The 17716-nt window shown below is 40.7% G+C and overlaps 2 protein-coding genes across 2 annotated transcripts in view; one reads left to right on the forward strand and one right to left on the reverse strand.

The window, feature by feature from the left end:
• The window catches only part of BAIAP2L1 (BAI1 associated protein 2 like 1), a 35562-nt gene extending 27380 nt beyond the window's left edge, over window positions 1-8182 (forward strand). The window contains exons 7-14 of the mRNA XM_017813634.1: window positions 1201-1353; window positions 1762-1929; window positions 2609-2759; window positions 3934-4141; window positions 4444-4518; window positions 4837-4990; window positions 7110-7150; window positions 7699-8182. Coding sequence (XP_017669123.1) covers window positions 1201-1353; window positions 1762-1929; window positions 2609-2759; window positions 3934-4141; window positions 4444-4518; window positions 4837-4990; window positions 7110-7150; window positions 7699-7774 — 1026 coding nt within the window. The 3' untranslated portion in view covers window positions 7775-8182. The remainder of the gene's footprint in view (window positions 1-1200; window positions 1354-1761; window positions 1930-2608; window positions 2760-3933; window positions 4142-4443; window positions 4519-4836; window positions 4991-7109; window positions 7151-7698) is intronic.
• Window positions 8183-9626: 1444 nt separating this feature from the next.
• BRI3 (brain protein I3) overlaps window positions 9627-17716 on the reverse strand; it is an 11595-nt gene continuing 3505 nt past the window's right edge. The window contains exon 3 of the mRNA XM_017813611.1: window positions 9627-10015. Within this exon, the coding sequence (XP_017669100.1) occupies window positions 9883-10015 (133 nt within the window). The 3' untranslated portion in view covers window positions 9627-9882. The remainder of the gene's footprint in view (window positions 10016-17716) is intronic.

Below are 17716 nucleotides of genomic sequence, written 5' to 3' on the forward strand. Positions count from 1 at the left end.
TTTCTTCCTTTGTATGAGAACTGGTCAACAGAAGATGTTAATGATTCCTGAAAGTTGGTTTGTATTAAAGGCACTCCTGGAGGATGTATTCCAGCTGAAATTGAGCTCTCACTGCTCCACTGTGATTGTTCAGAGACTTCTGCTCTAGTTTCTAGATTTCATCCCTGGACAACTGGGTCAATTGATTTTTTTTTTTTATTTTTAAGTACCTTTGCAGCTACACCTTCATGCAGAGTTTTACACAGGGAGTCAGCTAAGCTATGCAAATTCAGTAGTAATTTGCTATAAATTTATTTCCCAAAGTAGGCAATGTCAACCTGTGTTATCAGTTACTGCCTTTCCTACTGCCTTTAATCCAGCATTGCCATCTTGAGGAGAAATCTGAAATGGCAGGGCACTGAAGACAAACTATTTTAAAATTAGGAATTCATATTCTAGTTGTCATGTGTCTCTCTGAAACTACTTGCCATTGATACTTTTACTTGCACAATACTTGTACTTCGTGCTAGCTTATATTTTTTTCCATATTTTTCTATTTTAAAATTCAAATAAAGCTTTGTTTATAACTCGGTACAGTAAATGTAGATGGTAGGAGCTCCTATTTCTTAGTGCCTATCTTTTAACCTGCATTCATAACAGGTTTGTTTTTTTAAAGTTCTGGCTCTGGGTCTGAGAGTTCAAGGATTAGCATTTAATCACAGTTTAGCCACGAATCCTCGTAACCTCAGATAAATATAGTTGAGCCTTTTTAGTTCATTCACTTCCCCCCCCCTTAAATGAAGTAGAGATTCCTCAGAGCTTTGTGTGAGTAAAGGAACTACTGTGGAGCAGACAAGGTAATTAGTCTAATTAGACACCTGTGGCTGTACAATTGCTCAGCACAGTCACTGCTTTGATGCCAGGTTCTTATCTACTGCAGAGTTTTATTTAGAGGCTAAAAGACTTTCTTGTTTTGCTTCACTTCCCCCCCCCCAGCCCCTAAATAAGCTGTTGATGCCTGTAGGGACAATACACCTTTACCTGATGGGCTCAGGGAAGTCAGGTGTGTGCAGGAAAAGAGAAGGGCTTGGAAGTAGAGCCACGCACTCCACCTTTCCAAAAGCTATTTCTGGGGCTTTTGGAGTTTACTTCAGTAATTAGATATAGTGTCAAATAAAACTCAGAGGCTCTATGTGAATTTTGTCTTTCCTTTTTCCTCAGTATTTGGAAACGGTGAGCTCTCGCCAGAGCGATATCCAGCGGTTCATCGCAGAAGGCTGCAGGGAAGCTCTCCTTGAAGAGAAAAGAAGGTTCTGTTTCCTGGTTGACAAGCACTGCAGCTTCACCCAGCACATGCACTTCTACCACGTCCAGGTCAGTGAACAGAAATGAAGTTCCTGAAGTCCAGTCCTATAGGAGATCTTCAGTATCTCCTGCAGCACACAGATCACACTGCCAGAAATATCCAGGGAACACTGAACTGCCAGACAAGTGTCGTGGTCAGTTCATAGAAAATGTTTACAATACACTATTCTATGAAATGTATTATAGCAAAAATCAAGGGTTGTTGTGACTTTTTAAATCCGGTATCTGACCCTGCAAAAGGAGAGTCCCTTTTTATAATGTATTATTTGTTTCAAAGAGGTATGGCTTAGAAAAATCCTATAAAATACTTCCATGTTGCTGGTGTTAACAGTTTGGTGTAATGAAAGTTAGCCAGTAGGTCTGTGCAATTTTATGAAAAAGCATATCTCTGACAAGTACCTTTTAACTTGGATGCAGTGTGCAGACTTCCTAAAATCCAAGCTGCCTGGGTGGCAGGAAACCTGCAGTGATGCCACCAAAGTGCCTGAAAAAGTCAGAATGATGATAGATGAAATAAGGACACCCGGATCCACTCCAGTCTCGGGAACGCCGCAGCCTTCACCAATGGTAGAGAGGAATACCATGGTATGTTGTTCTCTGATGGGAGTGGAGGGGCTTCACTAGGTTTTGTTTCTCCAACTAAACATTTGGGATGGAGTCTATAATGCATCTCAGTGGGAATATACTTGGGTTGGGTATGGAACCAAAATCCTTAAGCTGAAGCTCTGCTACAGGAAAAATGCACAGTACAGCAGGGAGAAGCCCAGCCTCAGGACTGCTTTTGTTCTAACCATTGCATTTCCAACATTCTTGTCTGTAAGTAATAGTAATTACATACTCAGTAGTTCAAAATAGACTTAAACAAAATGTTATTTTCTATTTTCTTTCCTTTTTGCCTTCCTGATTCTTATTATCTTATTAGATACAGATCGAATTCTCATTTCTGTTTGTATGTTCTGTCACCATTAGTTGCTGAATTTCTAAATGATTACAGTGAACTTCTAAAAAAGAAAAATCTGGAGATCATCATGCTACTTGTGGGGAAAAAAAAGGTTATCATAGCCTTCCCACTAGCAAGTGTTTATCAAGGGACAGAAGCCTCTTACAAACCTATCAGCAATTCCATAGGAACATGTGGGCTTTATGTCATGTCTCAGTATATATCATTTGGGAGTATTTAAGCATTGCTCTCTAGAATTCAATCTTGCAAATAAGTGATGGCTGTCTCCTCAGTGTTTTGATGTTGTTGTTTTTGTGACTTTAGATTGGAAATGATTTTTATCCTCATCACGAAAATGCATCCAACGTGCCCCCAGCTCCCACAGGCAGGGCCTACACGAGCCCACTCGTTGATATGTTCAACAATCCTGCCACAGCTCCCAAAGCACCTTCTGAGAAACTAAATCATTCAGCGGGTGAGTGTCCCTTTGTTGCAAACTGGGTAAGTGTGAATGACATCCAGTAGCGTTAAAAATTACCTCAGGGCTTCTCCACTACCACAATGAGGTGAATTCCAGGATGTATAAAGGAGTAGGAAACGGTCTTTACAAAGCATTTACGATCCTCTTATAACAGTGGAGAGATGTGTTATAAGAGAACTGTTTGCAGTAAAATGCAGGTCAGGGTAGGTAGATTCTATTTTAATCACTTTCTTTGTGTCACTGATTAACTCAACTTAACTGCTCTTATGAATTCCAGTGTTATCAGCAGAAGGCACTCGGCAGTTTTGAACAGGATACATCCGAGGGATTGTTTCACTGCACAAAACAACATAAACACTCTGCCAGTCCCACTGTGGGTTCCTTTAAGGGCACTTAGCAGTAAGGGAGGACTGCACAAGGGACAAAATGAGCACAGTCTTCTGTTCCTTTCCTGAAATGTAAAATCCTATTAAGATTTATTTTCCAAGTTTCTAATATATCTATTTTTTTACTATCTCTGACATAGGGAAGGGAAAGAACTAAGCCTAGCTCACAGCATAAGAAATGAAGAACTCCTAAATGTGATAATAGCAATTCCAGCATTTCTTCCTTGAAAATGCATTTACAATATATTGTACTAACCAAATAGCACAGTTTTGAGCTCTCCTTTATTTTGTCTTCGGTAAACATCTAGTTTAAATATCTGCTAAGTGCCAAGTATCTGCAACTCTCCTTGATGCTGAAGCTGAGTGTGAGGCACATTTGAAAGTGAAATCTTGAATTTTATAGACAGTTACTTTTTATAATGGAAAATTTTCAAAGGCCTTTCTTTTACAGCTGTGATTGTTTAGCACTTTTCATGCCAAAAGGGGAGAAATGTAGCCAGTTAAAACTTACAGAACTTTTTATGCCTGATGGTCCAACTTTATTATGCTGGGTGTGTGTATATAAATGCACGTGCTGTTAAGAACTTCATGGTGATAAGAAACATTGGCAGGTAACTGAGAGGTGTCTAAGTAGAAAGTACAAAGTCTCAGAACTTGATTTGCACTTGATTATTCCTTTGGTTTTTTTCCTGTCAGACTACTAATTGCATTTAATTTCGTTAGTGTGGCTAATTTTTTCCTTTAATTTCTTTTTTTTTCTTCTTGTTCCTTTTTTTTGACAGAGAATTCAGATGATGCCAGTTTATCACGTTCAACTTCTGTTGCCACGGGACTAAATATAATGAAAAGGCAAAAAGTGAAGACAATCTTCCCACATACTGCTGGAAGCAACAAGACATTGCTCAGCTTTTCCCAGGGGGATATCATCACACTGCTGGTAGCTGAGGAAAAGGATGGCTGGCTCTATGGGGAGAATGACACAACCAGAGAGTAAGATAATCAATATATTATCCACCTGGAACATGAAGGAAAAGCGAGTTTCATCAGATTTTGTTAACAGATGGGAAATGGTTTTCTACCTTTTTTTGTTGGCTGTCTGGGGGACTTGGAGGCTTTCTGTAAGGAAAATCACTGCACTTATTTTAGAGAGGTTTTGCACACTAATTTGGCATCATCAGAAATCGAGTCTTCAAAAATTAAATCTCAAGTTTGTTCAGTCTATGGTTTAGTACAAGTTGTCTTTTGAAAGATCTTTCCAATGTATATAATATAAAAAACCTTTCTCATTACAGAAAAGGATGGTTTCCGTCGTCGTACACGAGACCACTAGAAGAATTAGAAGACAAAGCCTTTGCCCCTGTGCCAAGGTAACATTTTGGGTGGCACTTGCAGAAATGCCCAAACATTTATTAGAAATGTTATTTCTGTGCTTATGTTCTTTGAGGTTCAGTAACACCTCTAACAATCTGCAGTAGGAGGGCTCGATTACATGAATGTCTTTTAATGGTTACACAAAGACCCAAGAAGGAGCTTTGGAACAGCTGTAATTCAGAGTCCCACTGACTTCAGGGGCATTTTACACCATTACTAACTTCCAGCTCATGCCCTTTTGTGCTCTCCTGGTGCTAGGGATAAGCGAGAGATGTGTTGTAGGAACTGAGCATTTGTTGGGTTCTGTCTTGCAGCCCTGCACCAATCCGAAGTGTTAGTTCTGTAAATCTTGTGGAGAAAGGGGAAGTTGTCCTCCCACCACCAGACTACCTGGGGGCTTCACAGGCGGAGTCTGCCAAAGGTCCTGCTCCTAAAACACCGACGGACAGAGCGGAGCCGGCAGGGCCGGTGAGTGATCCACGCTGGGAACCCAAATGTTCCACCCTGCTTACCCCTCTTCACTTGCTCTTAAATGAGGCCCTGAAATCCTCTACCTTGTGCTCGACTTCAGCCCTGTGACACAGCTGTGCTCAGGAGTATCAGGAGTTTGGGCATTTCAACCCATCCATCCTGACAGGAAGGGAGAATTGTTCAGGGACATTGACTGACAGTAGTAAGTAGTAAGCATAGCAAAGCTTCTCAGCAACGGGATCTGTTAAACATGAAAAGAAATTCTCACAGAAAGTAGTACAAATCCATCATCTTCAGTGATTTTGGAGCTACGGGGCACAGGGAACTCTATTCAGGAACCCCACAAAAGTTGGTGGTGGGTTTGCAGCTGTCACTGAGGGAGAGCTGTACTAACTCCTGTCTATTCAGTAGAGATGCAGCTGAGTGGAAATACATTTTTTATGAACAAATACTGCTACACAATGCTATTATTTCTGCTATTAAGTCAGCATTCAAACTGAGTCAAAATTAATCTAATCAAATTACACAATTACTAGGTTTTTTCTTGCTGCTCATTTAAGTATTTTGATGATCTGTATCTAAGGACGATGTTTTTGAGACTTTCTTCAAAAAGCCTCTTGAAGCAGAGATCACATTCTGAAGGGAAAAAAAAACCCTAATATATATAAAATAATGGAAGCTGCTAACTCCTAAGAGTGGAAAACAAACACATCTTTTTTGATAATCTAAATTTCCACATGGAAAGCAAGATTAAAATAAATTAGGGATTCTGGAGTATAAAATAATGACCACTTTTGTTGAGGCACCCCCTAACTTTTTACTGGGACCCCACCTTACTTGTTACCTTACAAAACACGAGAGCTGTAGAGTGGAGTTGCTGCACTTGCACCCAAGTCTTTTGCTCCTAAGTCACTATTTATTTTCATTCTTTTGGGAAGTTGCAGAGCTTCCTTGTCTTTCCTGCTTCCGTGCAAGTCTCAAACCCCCACTCCCTCACAAGGCTTTGGAAATAAGCCCAACATTGTACCAGGCTGGCTTGGAGACTCACACAGGATTTACATACTGTGTAAAACAGTCTGCTCACTGTGCCTTCCGTGCAGAAGCAGGAAATGATTCAAGGCATCTTATTTTTGTTTCAGACTGCGCAGAAAAAATAGCTCAGGATTTCAAGATGAGGAATGGTTCTAGCCAGTTACATTGTTCATGCTGTGCTGCAGAGGACAGTACTGTGCAGAACAAGATCAACTAACAAAAAAAGACTTAGTAGTTGACAAAGTTTTGATGAGGGTTGGTGTTCAGTAAGATGTAATTCAGGCATTTGTTCATTTTAATTAATTTTAAGGGCTAATTAGACCTAAATCACAGTCTAAGTCTATTTACAACTGATGTACATGACCAGTTTTATTGAAATTACAAGTCAAGTGTGAGTTAAGAACCCTGCTGAATGAGGTCCTGAATAAATAGAGGTTTCTTCACCTGCACTGTGGTATCACAAATATGGTAACTGGGAACTGCTGGTACAACCCAGTGTGCCTGGAAAGGAAAGGCTGATAGGCCTTAGTTCGGCACTGAAATTTGAAATATTAAAACCAAAATGGCCATACAGGCTAAATTATTGGTACAAGTCAAGTTGCTCCATAAAAGGTGACTGCATATTCCTGCTTCTACATGCAAAAATGTATATTCCAATTTGCACTTTGAGCTTTATCTGACACTGATTAGAAGCAATTAGTTTCCAGTTTAAAATACATCATTAAGCAAGGGGGGGGGGAGTAGGAATTAGCTGCTTGCCAAAACTCCTCCATAGCACAACTGGTTTGCCAAAGGCAACAGTTTTCCATTTTGTCCCACCCGAAATGCTGCATCCTGGAGCAGCCTGGGACAGAGCCACACTGCCACCTCTTGGGTTACCTTTACTTCACAGCACCATTGTAACCTTCTAGCTTTGATGTTCTGAGAGAAACCTGTTCAGTTCAGCTGAACCACATAATAATTGTTCTAAATGGCTAAATATTTTAGCCCACTTGAATGACAGGGTCTCTTTTCCTTAGCAGGATAGTGAGGGCACCTGTAGCATATCTTTATAAACTTATGTGAATATCTTTTTCTTTTACAGAAACCCAACATGAATGGCATTACAAAACCACCTTTTCTAAGGTATATTTTTCACACTTTTAAACTGATTTATTTGTGTTGATTTTTATATTAGCTTATATTATTTTATCTCTTGTAAGGGAAAGTAATGATGTTTATCATTAATTTCTCTGGGACCTTTCCCAGGCACTGGTAACACATTAAGGATAAAATTGGTTGCACTTTCCCCAAGAGATGGCCTCAAGTGAAGCATGATGAACAGGACCTTCTCAGAAAAATGTGGGTCTCCAGTAGTTTGACAGGGAGCAGGGCTCAACCTTCCTTAACTGTCTTTTAAGGTTTAAAAGCAAAAATCTTTGAAGAGTGGGAGTTGTTTAAAAAAGTCCAGATCTAACTGGGCGTTAACTTCCCAAATTTTGAATCACTGCAAAGTGAATCCACACAGGTAACCTTGTTTTACTCATTCAAGTTAAACTAAGAGTTGTACAGAATCCTTTAGTCTCAAACCATCACTTACTGTTTGAAGACAACTTCTATGAAGAAGGTGAATTATTTAAATTTGGGGTTGGATTGCAGCAAGCCTATGAGTGACTTTATGCATTTCTTTTCAGTGGAGAAAATCCCTTTGCAACGGTGAAGCTCAGACCAACAGTAACAAACGACAGATCAGCACCGATTATCCGATGAACACACGGTCCAGACACATCCTTCTTCCCTACCAACACACCAGTTCAGTAGTGACAATTACTATCTCAACTTCTAAAAAAATTATTTAAATGTAATTACTGTACAATATTGGCATACTGGAATGGAGCTCTGATGTTTTGTTAAAACCTTTGCTTTCTAATGAGGTAATTGCTTTGGGCTAGTGTTTGAGCACCTGGGCTGATTTTACAGTATGCCTTGTTTTGTAGTAGGATTTGTGAAAATGCTGGAGATAGTTTGGATGCTCTAGTGAATCAGTGTAAGTAATAGCTCACAGATCTGAATCTTTGGCATTCATTATTTGGAAGCTGCAATGGTAAGTTCTAGAATATAAGCCTGCATATGCCACCTACTAAAGAAGATAACAGTGATTTTATTTTTTTTTTCAAACAGAACAATGTAACAACTGCCTTATTCCAGAATAGAGAATCACCTGTATAAATGATTATACATTATTTTGTGTAAGAAAGATACCTTAGGTTATAAATAAATATTTATCCTTTAAGAATAGACGACTTGTAAAGCTTTGCTTGATGTTCACATACAAATTTTCAAGTGTTAACAGAACTCCATTTTCAGTCTAGTGTTGTACTGTTAACACATTCTTCAATGATAGTTTTGTCTTTAAAACGTGTTGTCAAACTTTAGTCTGATAAAAAGTCATAATAAAGCAGTGCCACAATTTTTTCTCAAGTGCCAATATAAAAAGCTGCCTTTGAAGTTCCTCCATTATTGCAGCCTTCCCAAAAGAGAAACAGCTTAAGTTGGAAAAGTTTTGATTAGGGAGCCGAGCAAAGAAAGGCCTGAATGCTGGCACAGTGCAGTAGCTAAGTGGAATCGAGCTTTTAACTTCAGCCACAAGCAGAGCTGAGCAGTTTGTTACCTCAGACTCAGGTGTGGTAACTCCAGCAGAGCCAGCTTGTCCAAAAGCCTTTTCCTACAGTAACAATCACCTCAGAAATTAGCCTAGAATGCTAGAAACTAACTGCACCAGCAGCAGGTGCTTCATCCCTGCACAACTCAGGGGATACTTCCCACTGCTATGAAGTCTGTATTGTGACTGCTGCCAGTGATTAATCCTTACTCCAAATCACTCTATTTTACATATGTACGTGCTTCCTGCAGCATCCCCTGGATCATTCGTTTTGTGGTGCCTACTTCTACTACTATAAACAGTCAATTCAAGTCATGTGAAATGCCTTTCAGTTACTTAATATCAAAAAATAGTATATGAGCTTGTGCTGGCTCCTCTCACGCTGCCTTTCAAGTTCAAGGCCGAGGACACCGCTAGAGCCCTGCATAAATATCCACCATCCCAGTTTGAAACACCAGCTTTTCAGAAGAGTAACTTACACCTGAGCCCATTTTCTAAAGCATATTAGAGGCAAGTCAATCTAGACTGTATGAGCTTTCAATAATTCAGTATCAGAACTAAATATCTAACATGTAAAAACTTTTACTGAGGGCAGCTCATGGTTGGCAGTGCCCCGGCCTCTTTCTAGAGAGGAGGGCCCTGCTGCACACAGAAGGTTCTGCTGCCTGTGAACCAACACATCTGCATGAAGCAAAACCTTCACTAATTAAAGCAGGGCTCTGACTGTGTGTTATTACCTGTGCCTTCAGAGAGGACCTGTTAGTCTAGTGGTAGTACAGTTGCAAAACTTCCTTCAAATATCTGATGTCCTAAACAAGTACAGCCTTAAACCATGGTTTATCATCAGCATAAAGATTCTGGCAAATATTTGTCCTTCATTGTAGCTAGGATTACTAACTCTGCTTGCAGACTATGTGTTATCAGACACATCAGTCACATACTTAATAATCCAGCCACAAGTTGAGGATTGCAAAAGGAAAAGCAGTTTTATTTAGTTTTCAACAGGTGCCACTAAACATGGAAAACAAGTCAGGTTTTCATGTTTTGCAATGCACATGCTCATAAAAGATTAAGTTTAAATTACATGCAAGAGACTAAATTTCTTCACACTTTACAAAACAGGTCTGAAGCAAATAACATGATTGTACATGACATTTACATTAGAAAGAGTACGCTAACAGTTGTAGCTTCTGTAAGCACGGCCACGTTCATCCCCTCAGCCAAAAGCTGCCCCACAATTAGGGCATCTTCTCTGCCTCAGTGCAAGGCAGAACAGAATCCCAATTGGAAAGAATACAATGGCACACAAAACACCAAGACAGGTGAAGGTGTCCTCCAACACGCCAACCCTGCAAAAAGGGAAAACAGACTCAGTCAAGGACAAACACCAAGTTTGGCCCGCAGTTACCACTTTGTGATTTGGCAGTCACTGAGAACCACACCATTTTACAGAGCAAGATAAAGTACAAGGTTTGGGGTTTGTTCCTTGTTTCTACTCTCAAAAACTGATGTCCCTTTAGAACTGTAGGAAAACCAACTACTGATGTCACCTGCCTTCAGCTGAGTCCCAGCTCCATGACCACCCTACATGAGAAATTCCGTTGCAGCAACAGCAGAAATTTAGAAAGGAGTCAGGGACTGAAACTGAAGTGCTGTATCTGAGCATCCCCCAGAATGAAGACAAACAGTAAAACCAGAGTATTCAGACTTTAGAAATTTGTGCAGTTTTGCTAAACAGAAAAAATTTGCAGTTTAGCAAAACACTCCAACAAGATGTATCCTCTTAGATTCCCTGGTACAGTGAAAAGTCAACACAAACAGAGCTGAGTGACTCTGAAGTACAGGCCACGAGCAAAGTGCCAAGGCCAACAAGCTGCTGTTTCCCTCTGAGAAGTCACGGACAACCCATTGTAAGTGTAAATAGAGCGAAGGAAGGAAGACACGGGCTCAGAGACCATTTCCTTACAGCAACTGGCTGAAACACTGCAACTTGATTAAACTTCAGAAACATTCACCTTCCCCTCAACCATCAGCAGAAGCCAAAGGCTTCTCAAAGTGCTCTTGATGTTCTGCTGCTTACGCAACTTCATGTTCAGCTTAAGCTTTCCCTCATTTTAATGCACTTTATTTCTGTTCGCAGAATTCTTGTGATAAGAGTCAACTCTGCATCTGGTATAAAGGAACTGTCAGGTACCATTGATCCCAGCAGTAGCTTTATCTTTTCATGTCCTCAGACAACACTCCTTTAAGACAACAAGTTAAAAAATGTAGACTAATGCTCAAATCACCACATGGACTCCAGTCTTGGTGCACAGGTGTCCCACAGCTCAGTGGTGCAGTTTGTGCTGGTCATTGTGGCTATTCCCACAAACTCAGCAAAACATCACTTCTGTTCCCTGCAAGTCAGGCAGTCCCAGAGCTCCAGCTATGGGGCAGGCCCTTTGTCACCAACCAGCCCTTACACCTCTGCTGGCTCCCTGAGCAGTGGGCCTGTGAGGGTCAGAGAGAAAGGCACCACGTCCCCCCAGCACACAACACATCTCTGCCTCTGCACAAAGTGCTGCCCAGAGGACATGGAGGAGCCCAGGCCAGTTTGCTGGGAAGCCAAAACTCCCCCTTGGCTCAGCGTGAGTCAGTGACTCACAGCACTTGCCCTGCATCACCTCAGCAAACAGCACTCACAAAACACAGGCACTGGATTTGCACAGCTTGGTCCATATTTCTTTTTTAGGCTGGGGCTGGTCTTCTGCTACAAAGAACTTCAGCCCAGGATTCCCATCAGCCCATCGGAGCAGTGCCTGCTTCCCTGCCTCTCTCACCACAGAGCATTCCCCAAAGTGAAATATCAGTGGGGAAAACAGTCAGAAGGGACAGAACTGCTGGGGAAAGAAACATGGAAGGAGTTACTGAAAAATTAGGAACAGAACAGCAGGCACTGTCACTACTAGAAAACAGGCAAACATCATAGTAAACTTTTCCCACATAATATGGAATATTAATGCTTCATCCAAATCACTGTATACAGCTTTGGTCCTAATTAAAAAAAAAAAAAAAAAAAAAAAAAAAAGAATGTGGATTAATAAGAGTCAAAAGGAAAGAAAAACATGAAAAAAAATGTAGCTCCCATCAACTTAACCTTGCTACCCAACTCTCAACTCCTAATCCCAAATCAGTCGTTATATCATTAGCCAGTGCCAGGACACATCAAAATCTGCTTGCTAGGTCAAGTTCAGAGCACACTAACCCAAGGGGAGACGCTTTTATTAGACTGACTTTTAAAGCAGAGCTGAAGAGCCTCACATTAAACCTCCCAGAGATTTCCCACTAGCTGCCTACCTGAGCACATCACTAGGTATGATGGGGATTATGTAGCATGGCTTAAGGCTCACAGGAAAGCTTTAGCAAAATTCCTTTGCTGTACAACCTCTTTACCTAGGTTGTACCTGGACAGTTAAATTGTAAAATTACATTGCAAGTGACCCTCAAAATTAGACTGCAATTAAAGAATGGAGTCAGCAAACAAGGCTCTCATACCATCGCCTTCATTCACTGGGGAAAAGACATGATACTGGAAGTGCCATCTCCTGGGAAGGCTCTGGTGCTAGGGCTGGAATGCAAAGGGATTCAGGACTGTTGAGAGAGCCAGGGCAAAAAAGATCCTGTAGCGTTCAGCCAGAACTGTCCAGCCTGGATGCAGCAGCTGAATTTGGCCATTTGTCCTTGTGGAAATGCACGAAATGCTGAGCACCCTCAGACCAAATAAAAACCAGAGGCCTCTCCTTTTCCAATGCCCACAGGTTAACCCAGTAGCACAACATATGTACAGAGGCTCAGACACACTCTGGATGCTTCTGAGTAATTCAAGATTCAGCAGTTTTCCCTACTACACAGCTCCATCCAAGAAAGGCAAAGCCCCTTTTCCAGGCATTTCAGTGCCATCACAAATAACACTACTTTGGAAATGCTCACTAAGTGCAGGACACAGCACGTTATTTCCTGCCTTGCTTTGCTGTCACACCAATGCCATTTTTTCCTCTCACACACATTGAGCATTCCCCTCCTGCAGGCATTGTTTGCTACTGTTTTGAAATCTTTTCCTTGTCTCTTAATTCCATATTCAGTTCCTGCCCTGAAGCCTACACTTGTTACAAGTAAGCCAGTGTGTCTAGTTAAGGGTATAAGCAGCCAATTGATGTGACCCTACAGAATAAGCACACTAATTAAACACTAGAGGGGGATCAATCAGGGTACTTCTGGTCAGCCCTGAGCAGCCATGACCATGGCCTAACCCATTCCAATGAACCCTCTTAATCAGCTTGCAAGGCCCAAGTCCATTGGTCAGCACATGCCCCTGACACTTAAAATAGAATTTATTTTAAACTCCCTTCCCCCTAAACAGAGTTATTCAGAAGTGTTTTGTGGTCAAGCAAAATGCCAAGTAAAAATAAAAAAAAATTCAACAGATCCAGGGAAAAGGCCCGGGGAGGGACAAAGCAAAGCACAGGGAGCACTGCTGGGTCAGCACTGGAGCGAGAGCAGGGGTAGCCCAGCCCAGGATCAGACCAAGGCAGCTCCAAGGGACACTCACTGGGAAGCTGATCAGAGCTGTACTTGCATGACCCCCACAACATACTTGTTGTTTCACAGCCAGTTCCTGTCACATCTACAACAGAGACATTACTACTGCAGCATTAGCTACACAAACTCTTCTTGGCTTCTGTTGATTTGTGTCACCACCTAATTTTAGATGAACACTTACCCAATCACTGCTTAGCCAGTTACTAAATTTAAAAGCAGAAAAAAATACTTTTTATCAGGGAAACTATGAATATTTTAGTTTTTACCTGAGCTACAGAGTGATTAGAGACTCCATATTCAAACTGTAGATTCACTAATGTAACCAAATATAAATTTTCTTCTACAGCATAAACCACATAAAAGCTGATTATAACTGCACCACTCCCTCTCTAAAAATAAAGTGGAAAGGTTTATTTATACTGCAAGCAGTATCTTGCATTTAAGCTATAACTGCAGCAGCCAACTCCATATAGTAAGGTCAATTATTCCCACTGACAAGTATTTAAAACCAAATTGGTTTTCAGACAACTCTCTTTTTCAAATTAAGTCTTAAAACATTAAAATCTTAAGTCAAATACTCAGGATCGGAGGGTCAATAATGAAATCTGTGAACACAGCATTGGTATGATTTAACATAAGCATTTGTAGACTTATCACTACATCACAGTGGATTACACTTGGAATTTTCAAATCAGTATCCCATCTCCTTCCACTAAGGTTGGTTGAGTTTCAAACTTTAGATTTCAATAGGAACATCAGACCAGAGACTTTGGAAGCTACACACTAAACCTTTAATTGTGAACATGCAAACAAAACCAGACAGCTTTTCTTTATCATCTCCTGGCCAATGCAACAGTTAAATATGTTTAAATCTCACCTGCAAGCAGCAGAAGAAAAATAATTGACAATTATATGTGCAACTACTGAGTAAGCAATACTTCACAGTTTTAATTTCCATTAAAACAAGAGAGGTGTCAGCTCCTCCAGCCTCAGTCTGATGGCATCTTGAATGGTTGTTGATCCATATTCACAGAAAGGACCCCAAATCTCTACACAGACATGGTTTGCCCTCCTCAACACAAGCTGTACATACATGTAAATGCTATTATCCTTAAAAGTCAACTTCAAGTAAGAGACACAACAGCATTTGCAGATTTATCTGAATTTCCTTAAGTTTTAGGCCCATTTCCCATACAGAGGGCTGGCTGCAGAGCCAGAGCAGTTCTGGCACTGGGAACAGCCTGTGTCTAGCTGTTGTCTTTCTTGAAATGCCTCCAAATCACCAGCCTTCTCTAATGCAGGAGCACCACTGCTTTAATTCCAGTTCTGAGAACACACTAATTAGGAGAAAAGCCTCATGGCTTCACACCAATGTCCAGCCTCACAAACAAGGCTCAGCACAGCAGTTAGAGTTCCCTCATGGTGGAGGTCTCTCAGGATGAGCTCGACTGAGCCCTGGTGTGGCTTTTCCTCCCTGGTCTGCATGCACAGCCACATCACTACCACCTCTGGTCACCAACAAACAGGGCCAGTTTCCTACTCCCTCCCAGAACAACTCATTGCTACAAAGAAATCCTAATTATCACAATACAGGCAAGTATTCTCCAACACAAATGGTGACGTTAATAAAAAAAATACGTGCTGTAACTCAGGCCCACAGACAGGCTGGGCAATAGGGACCACACTATCATTTTTATACAGTCCCATTAGGGAATATATTCCTGCTGTGTCTTATTAATCACAAAGTCTCACAAAAAAAACGTGTTTTGATTATTGTCCACAAATTGGGTCACGCCAGTAGAACAAAATTCCTCAGAAGCAGCCAGAGCTATGGTGTCCTCATCTGGGACCCTGGTACAGGCTCACCCCTCCTCTCCACAGGGCTTAGGGAGAAACCTCCTGCTAAGCAGCTGCTGTCAGGCTGAGGGGGGGAAGTGAGAGCTCTCCTAGTCAGAAATTCCAAACAGCTCTGCGGGATCAAGGCTCTGTCCTTCACAATCACGTGTGTGAGCCAGTGCTGGATTTCCCAACTGCTCCAGCCTCCAAACCACAGCAGAGCAGGGATGGACAACCTGGCACAGCACACACCTACCTGTGGGACCTTTTCTTTTTTTAATTCTTTTCATATTTAACCAGTACAGATTATGAAATTATATTAAGAATATTTACATAAAGTTTAAATATTGTAGTTGTGAATAACTACAGAAAACCTGTATCCTGAGCAACCTCTTATCAAACCCCATACAGCATTTGTGACTGAAATAATGGAAGTAAAAGCAAAAAAATTAAATTTTGAAGAACCTGATCAGCTAAGTGCAATTTTCCCCAGAGTCTATTCCCTCAGGAGACATGCATTTAATTGAAGAAAACAAAATTTCAACCAAAACCTAACAACTTACTGCTTTGTCAAGTCAAGCAAAAAAAGCCCAAATTAAAAAAAAAAAAACAAAAAAACACACAAACCCACAAAAACTGTAGCAGGGAGAATGCTTTAAGAGATGTGAGAATAAATACAGTTTTAATCAAACTTGTCTCATCTTCCAGACCTAGAGGAAGCTTCAGTGTTAGAACTTGGGACCCACTACAGTGCTTCTCCAGCAGATGTTCTGTGTTTGTCAGAAGTGAAAGCTGCCACAATGCAGCAGTGTGATGTCCTTTCCCTCACCCTTTCTCCCAAGCAACAGAATATTATTAAATAGGGAAATAAAAATCCAGTGGAGCCCATCATAAGATCTCTCCTAGATTTTGAAGAAACTGGCTTTTGCAACCATCAGATCAAGAGAATGTTTTCACAATTTTTAAAGGGATCTTTCTTCTGTTAAGTAACAGGAAAGCAAACATTCCTGTGCAGTTAGTTCTACCCAACAACAGAAGATGGAGAAAGAGAAAATGAAAGTGAGCCCAAGAGAAGCAGCCAGGCTGCATTCTCCAAGCTAAAAAGACAATTACACAGCTGGACCTCTAAAGTCAGTGTGTCTGCAATGACTCAATCTGTACTTGGGAACATGAAATAGTTTAAAAGCAGGACCTGGCTAATACTTAGACATCAACTAGAAGAACAAAGCTGACAAGATTCTGCAACTCAGTTTAATTCTCTGTACATCAGGGTTGGGAGTAGAATGCTGAGACAACAGGACTACAACCACCCAAAACATTCTAATAATGTCAGGAAGAATGGAACACACATTAATACTGAGGTCTGTAATTAGAAAGCAACACTGACCAATTAGGAATGAGCATGATCTGACTAAAAAATAGCTCTAAGCAAGAGGTACAGCTTGCAAGACAAGAGAGTCACCCCTTAGATGGCAAGAAAGCTTGAGAGAGAAGGGAAAGAATGCAATTACCACAGGCACACTACTGACTTGGGAGTTACTTCTGGAGAAACTTTGTCCTTTTTATGTACCTTTTATTACTGAATACCATAAATAAAGCCTAAAGATCAACAGTGCTCTAGCCATCTTACTAATCCCAAGATCACTTGTGATTGCAATAAAGCAGACACCAACCCAAATAACTGTGTATTTCTCCTCAATATCATATATTTTAAGTGGTAAATGGTTCTTATTTCAACTAGCAACATTAATACATGCTGTAGTGCAAAAGACTGCTTTATATTTCTGATGGCAGAAATCCTCTTGATGGCCTTAAAAGTAACATGACAACTGACCTGGCAGTTTATTAATTATGTTTTCTATGTACCATTAACAGCTTTTTATCTTTTTCAATGCAATGTGCAGCTACACTCTTTCTTCATAAAATAGGTTTCCAGGGCAAGGAAATGAACTAGAACTGTGTTTAAGGTCTTGAGAAGTCAAAGAGGATTAAGAGTTCTTTTTCTACGAGAAGCAGCCAGGGTAACCTTCCAGAACGTGAATCCTGACCCTTCGGGTTCCCATGAATATTTCCAATATTGTTTCCCACCCAACCTCCCTGTCCTTTCTCTTGAAGTACCAGACTACCAGTTCCATAATGACTCAAAAGATAAGCAATTTGAGATTTTTCCCTCCTACCTTGACGCTTGAATCTTGCTCTAAAGGCAAGTAGGAACAAACACTGTAATACTGCAAAGGAGACTATGACACACCACTATGAGATACAGCTACTCGTCCTCAGGATTCCCTGATCCAGAGTATTTCCCAGGTACTGCAGTTTAAGCAGTGCAGTATTGTGCCTCACAGTAATCAGTATGTCAGAGTTCTCCTCACAACTTTTTTTTTTTCACAGTCTAAAACAAAAACTGAGGATCCAAGAGTAAACTAGGTTTTGTAGAGCATATTTTGCTGTAGGACAGAGTGCACAATGGGTACTTCCAGCAGAGCAGGTCTAATGACTTAAGAAAACAATTCAGATAGCTCATTTTCCCAAATTTGTCTGAAGTTATATATTATATTTGCAAATGATTGTTTCAAAAGTCTCTCCTAGACTATCCCAGGATAACTTCCAGGGGTAAAAAAAAAAAAAAAAAAAAA

This window comes from Lepidothrix coronata, unplaced genomic scaffold (genome assembly GCF_001604755.1).
Source record: "Lepidothrix coronata isolate B3197 unplaced genomic scaffold, Lepidothrix_coronata-1.0 Scaffold41, whole genome shotgun sequence".
NCBI classification, from domain to species: Eukaryota; Metazoa; Chordata; class Aves; order Passeriformes; family Pipridae; genus Lepidothrix; species Lepidothrix coronata.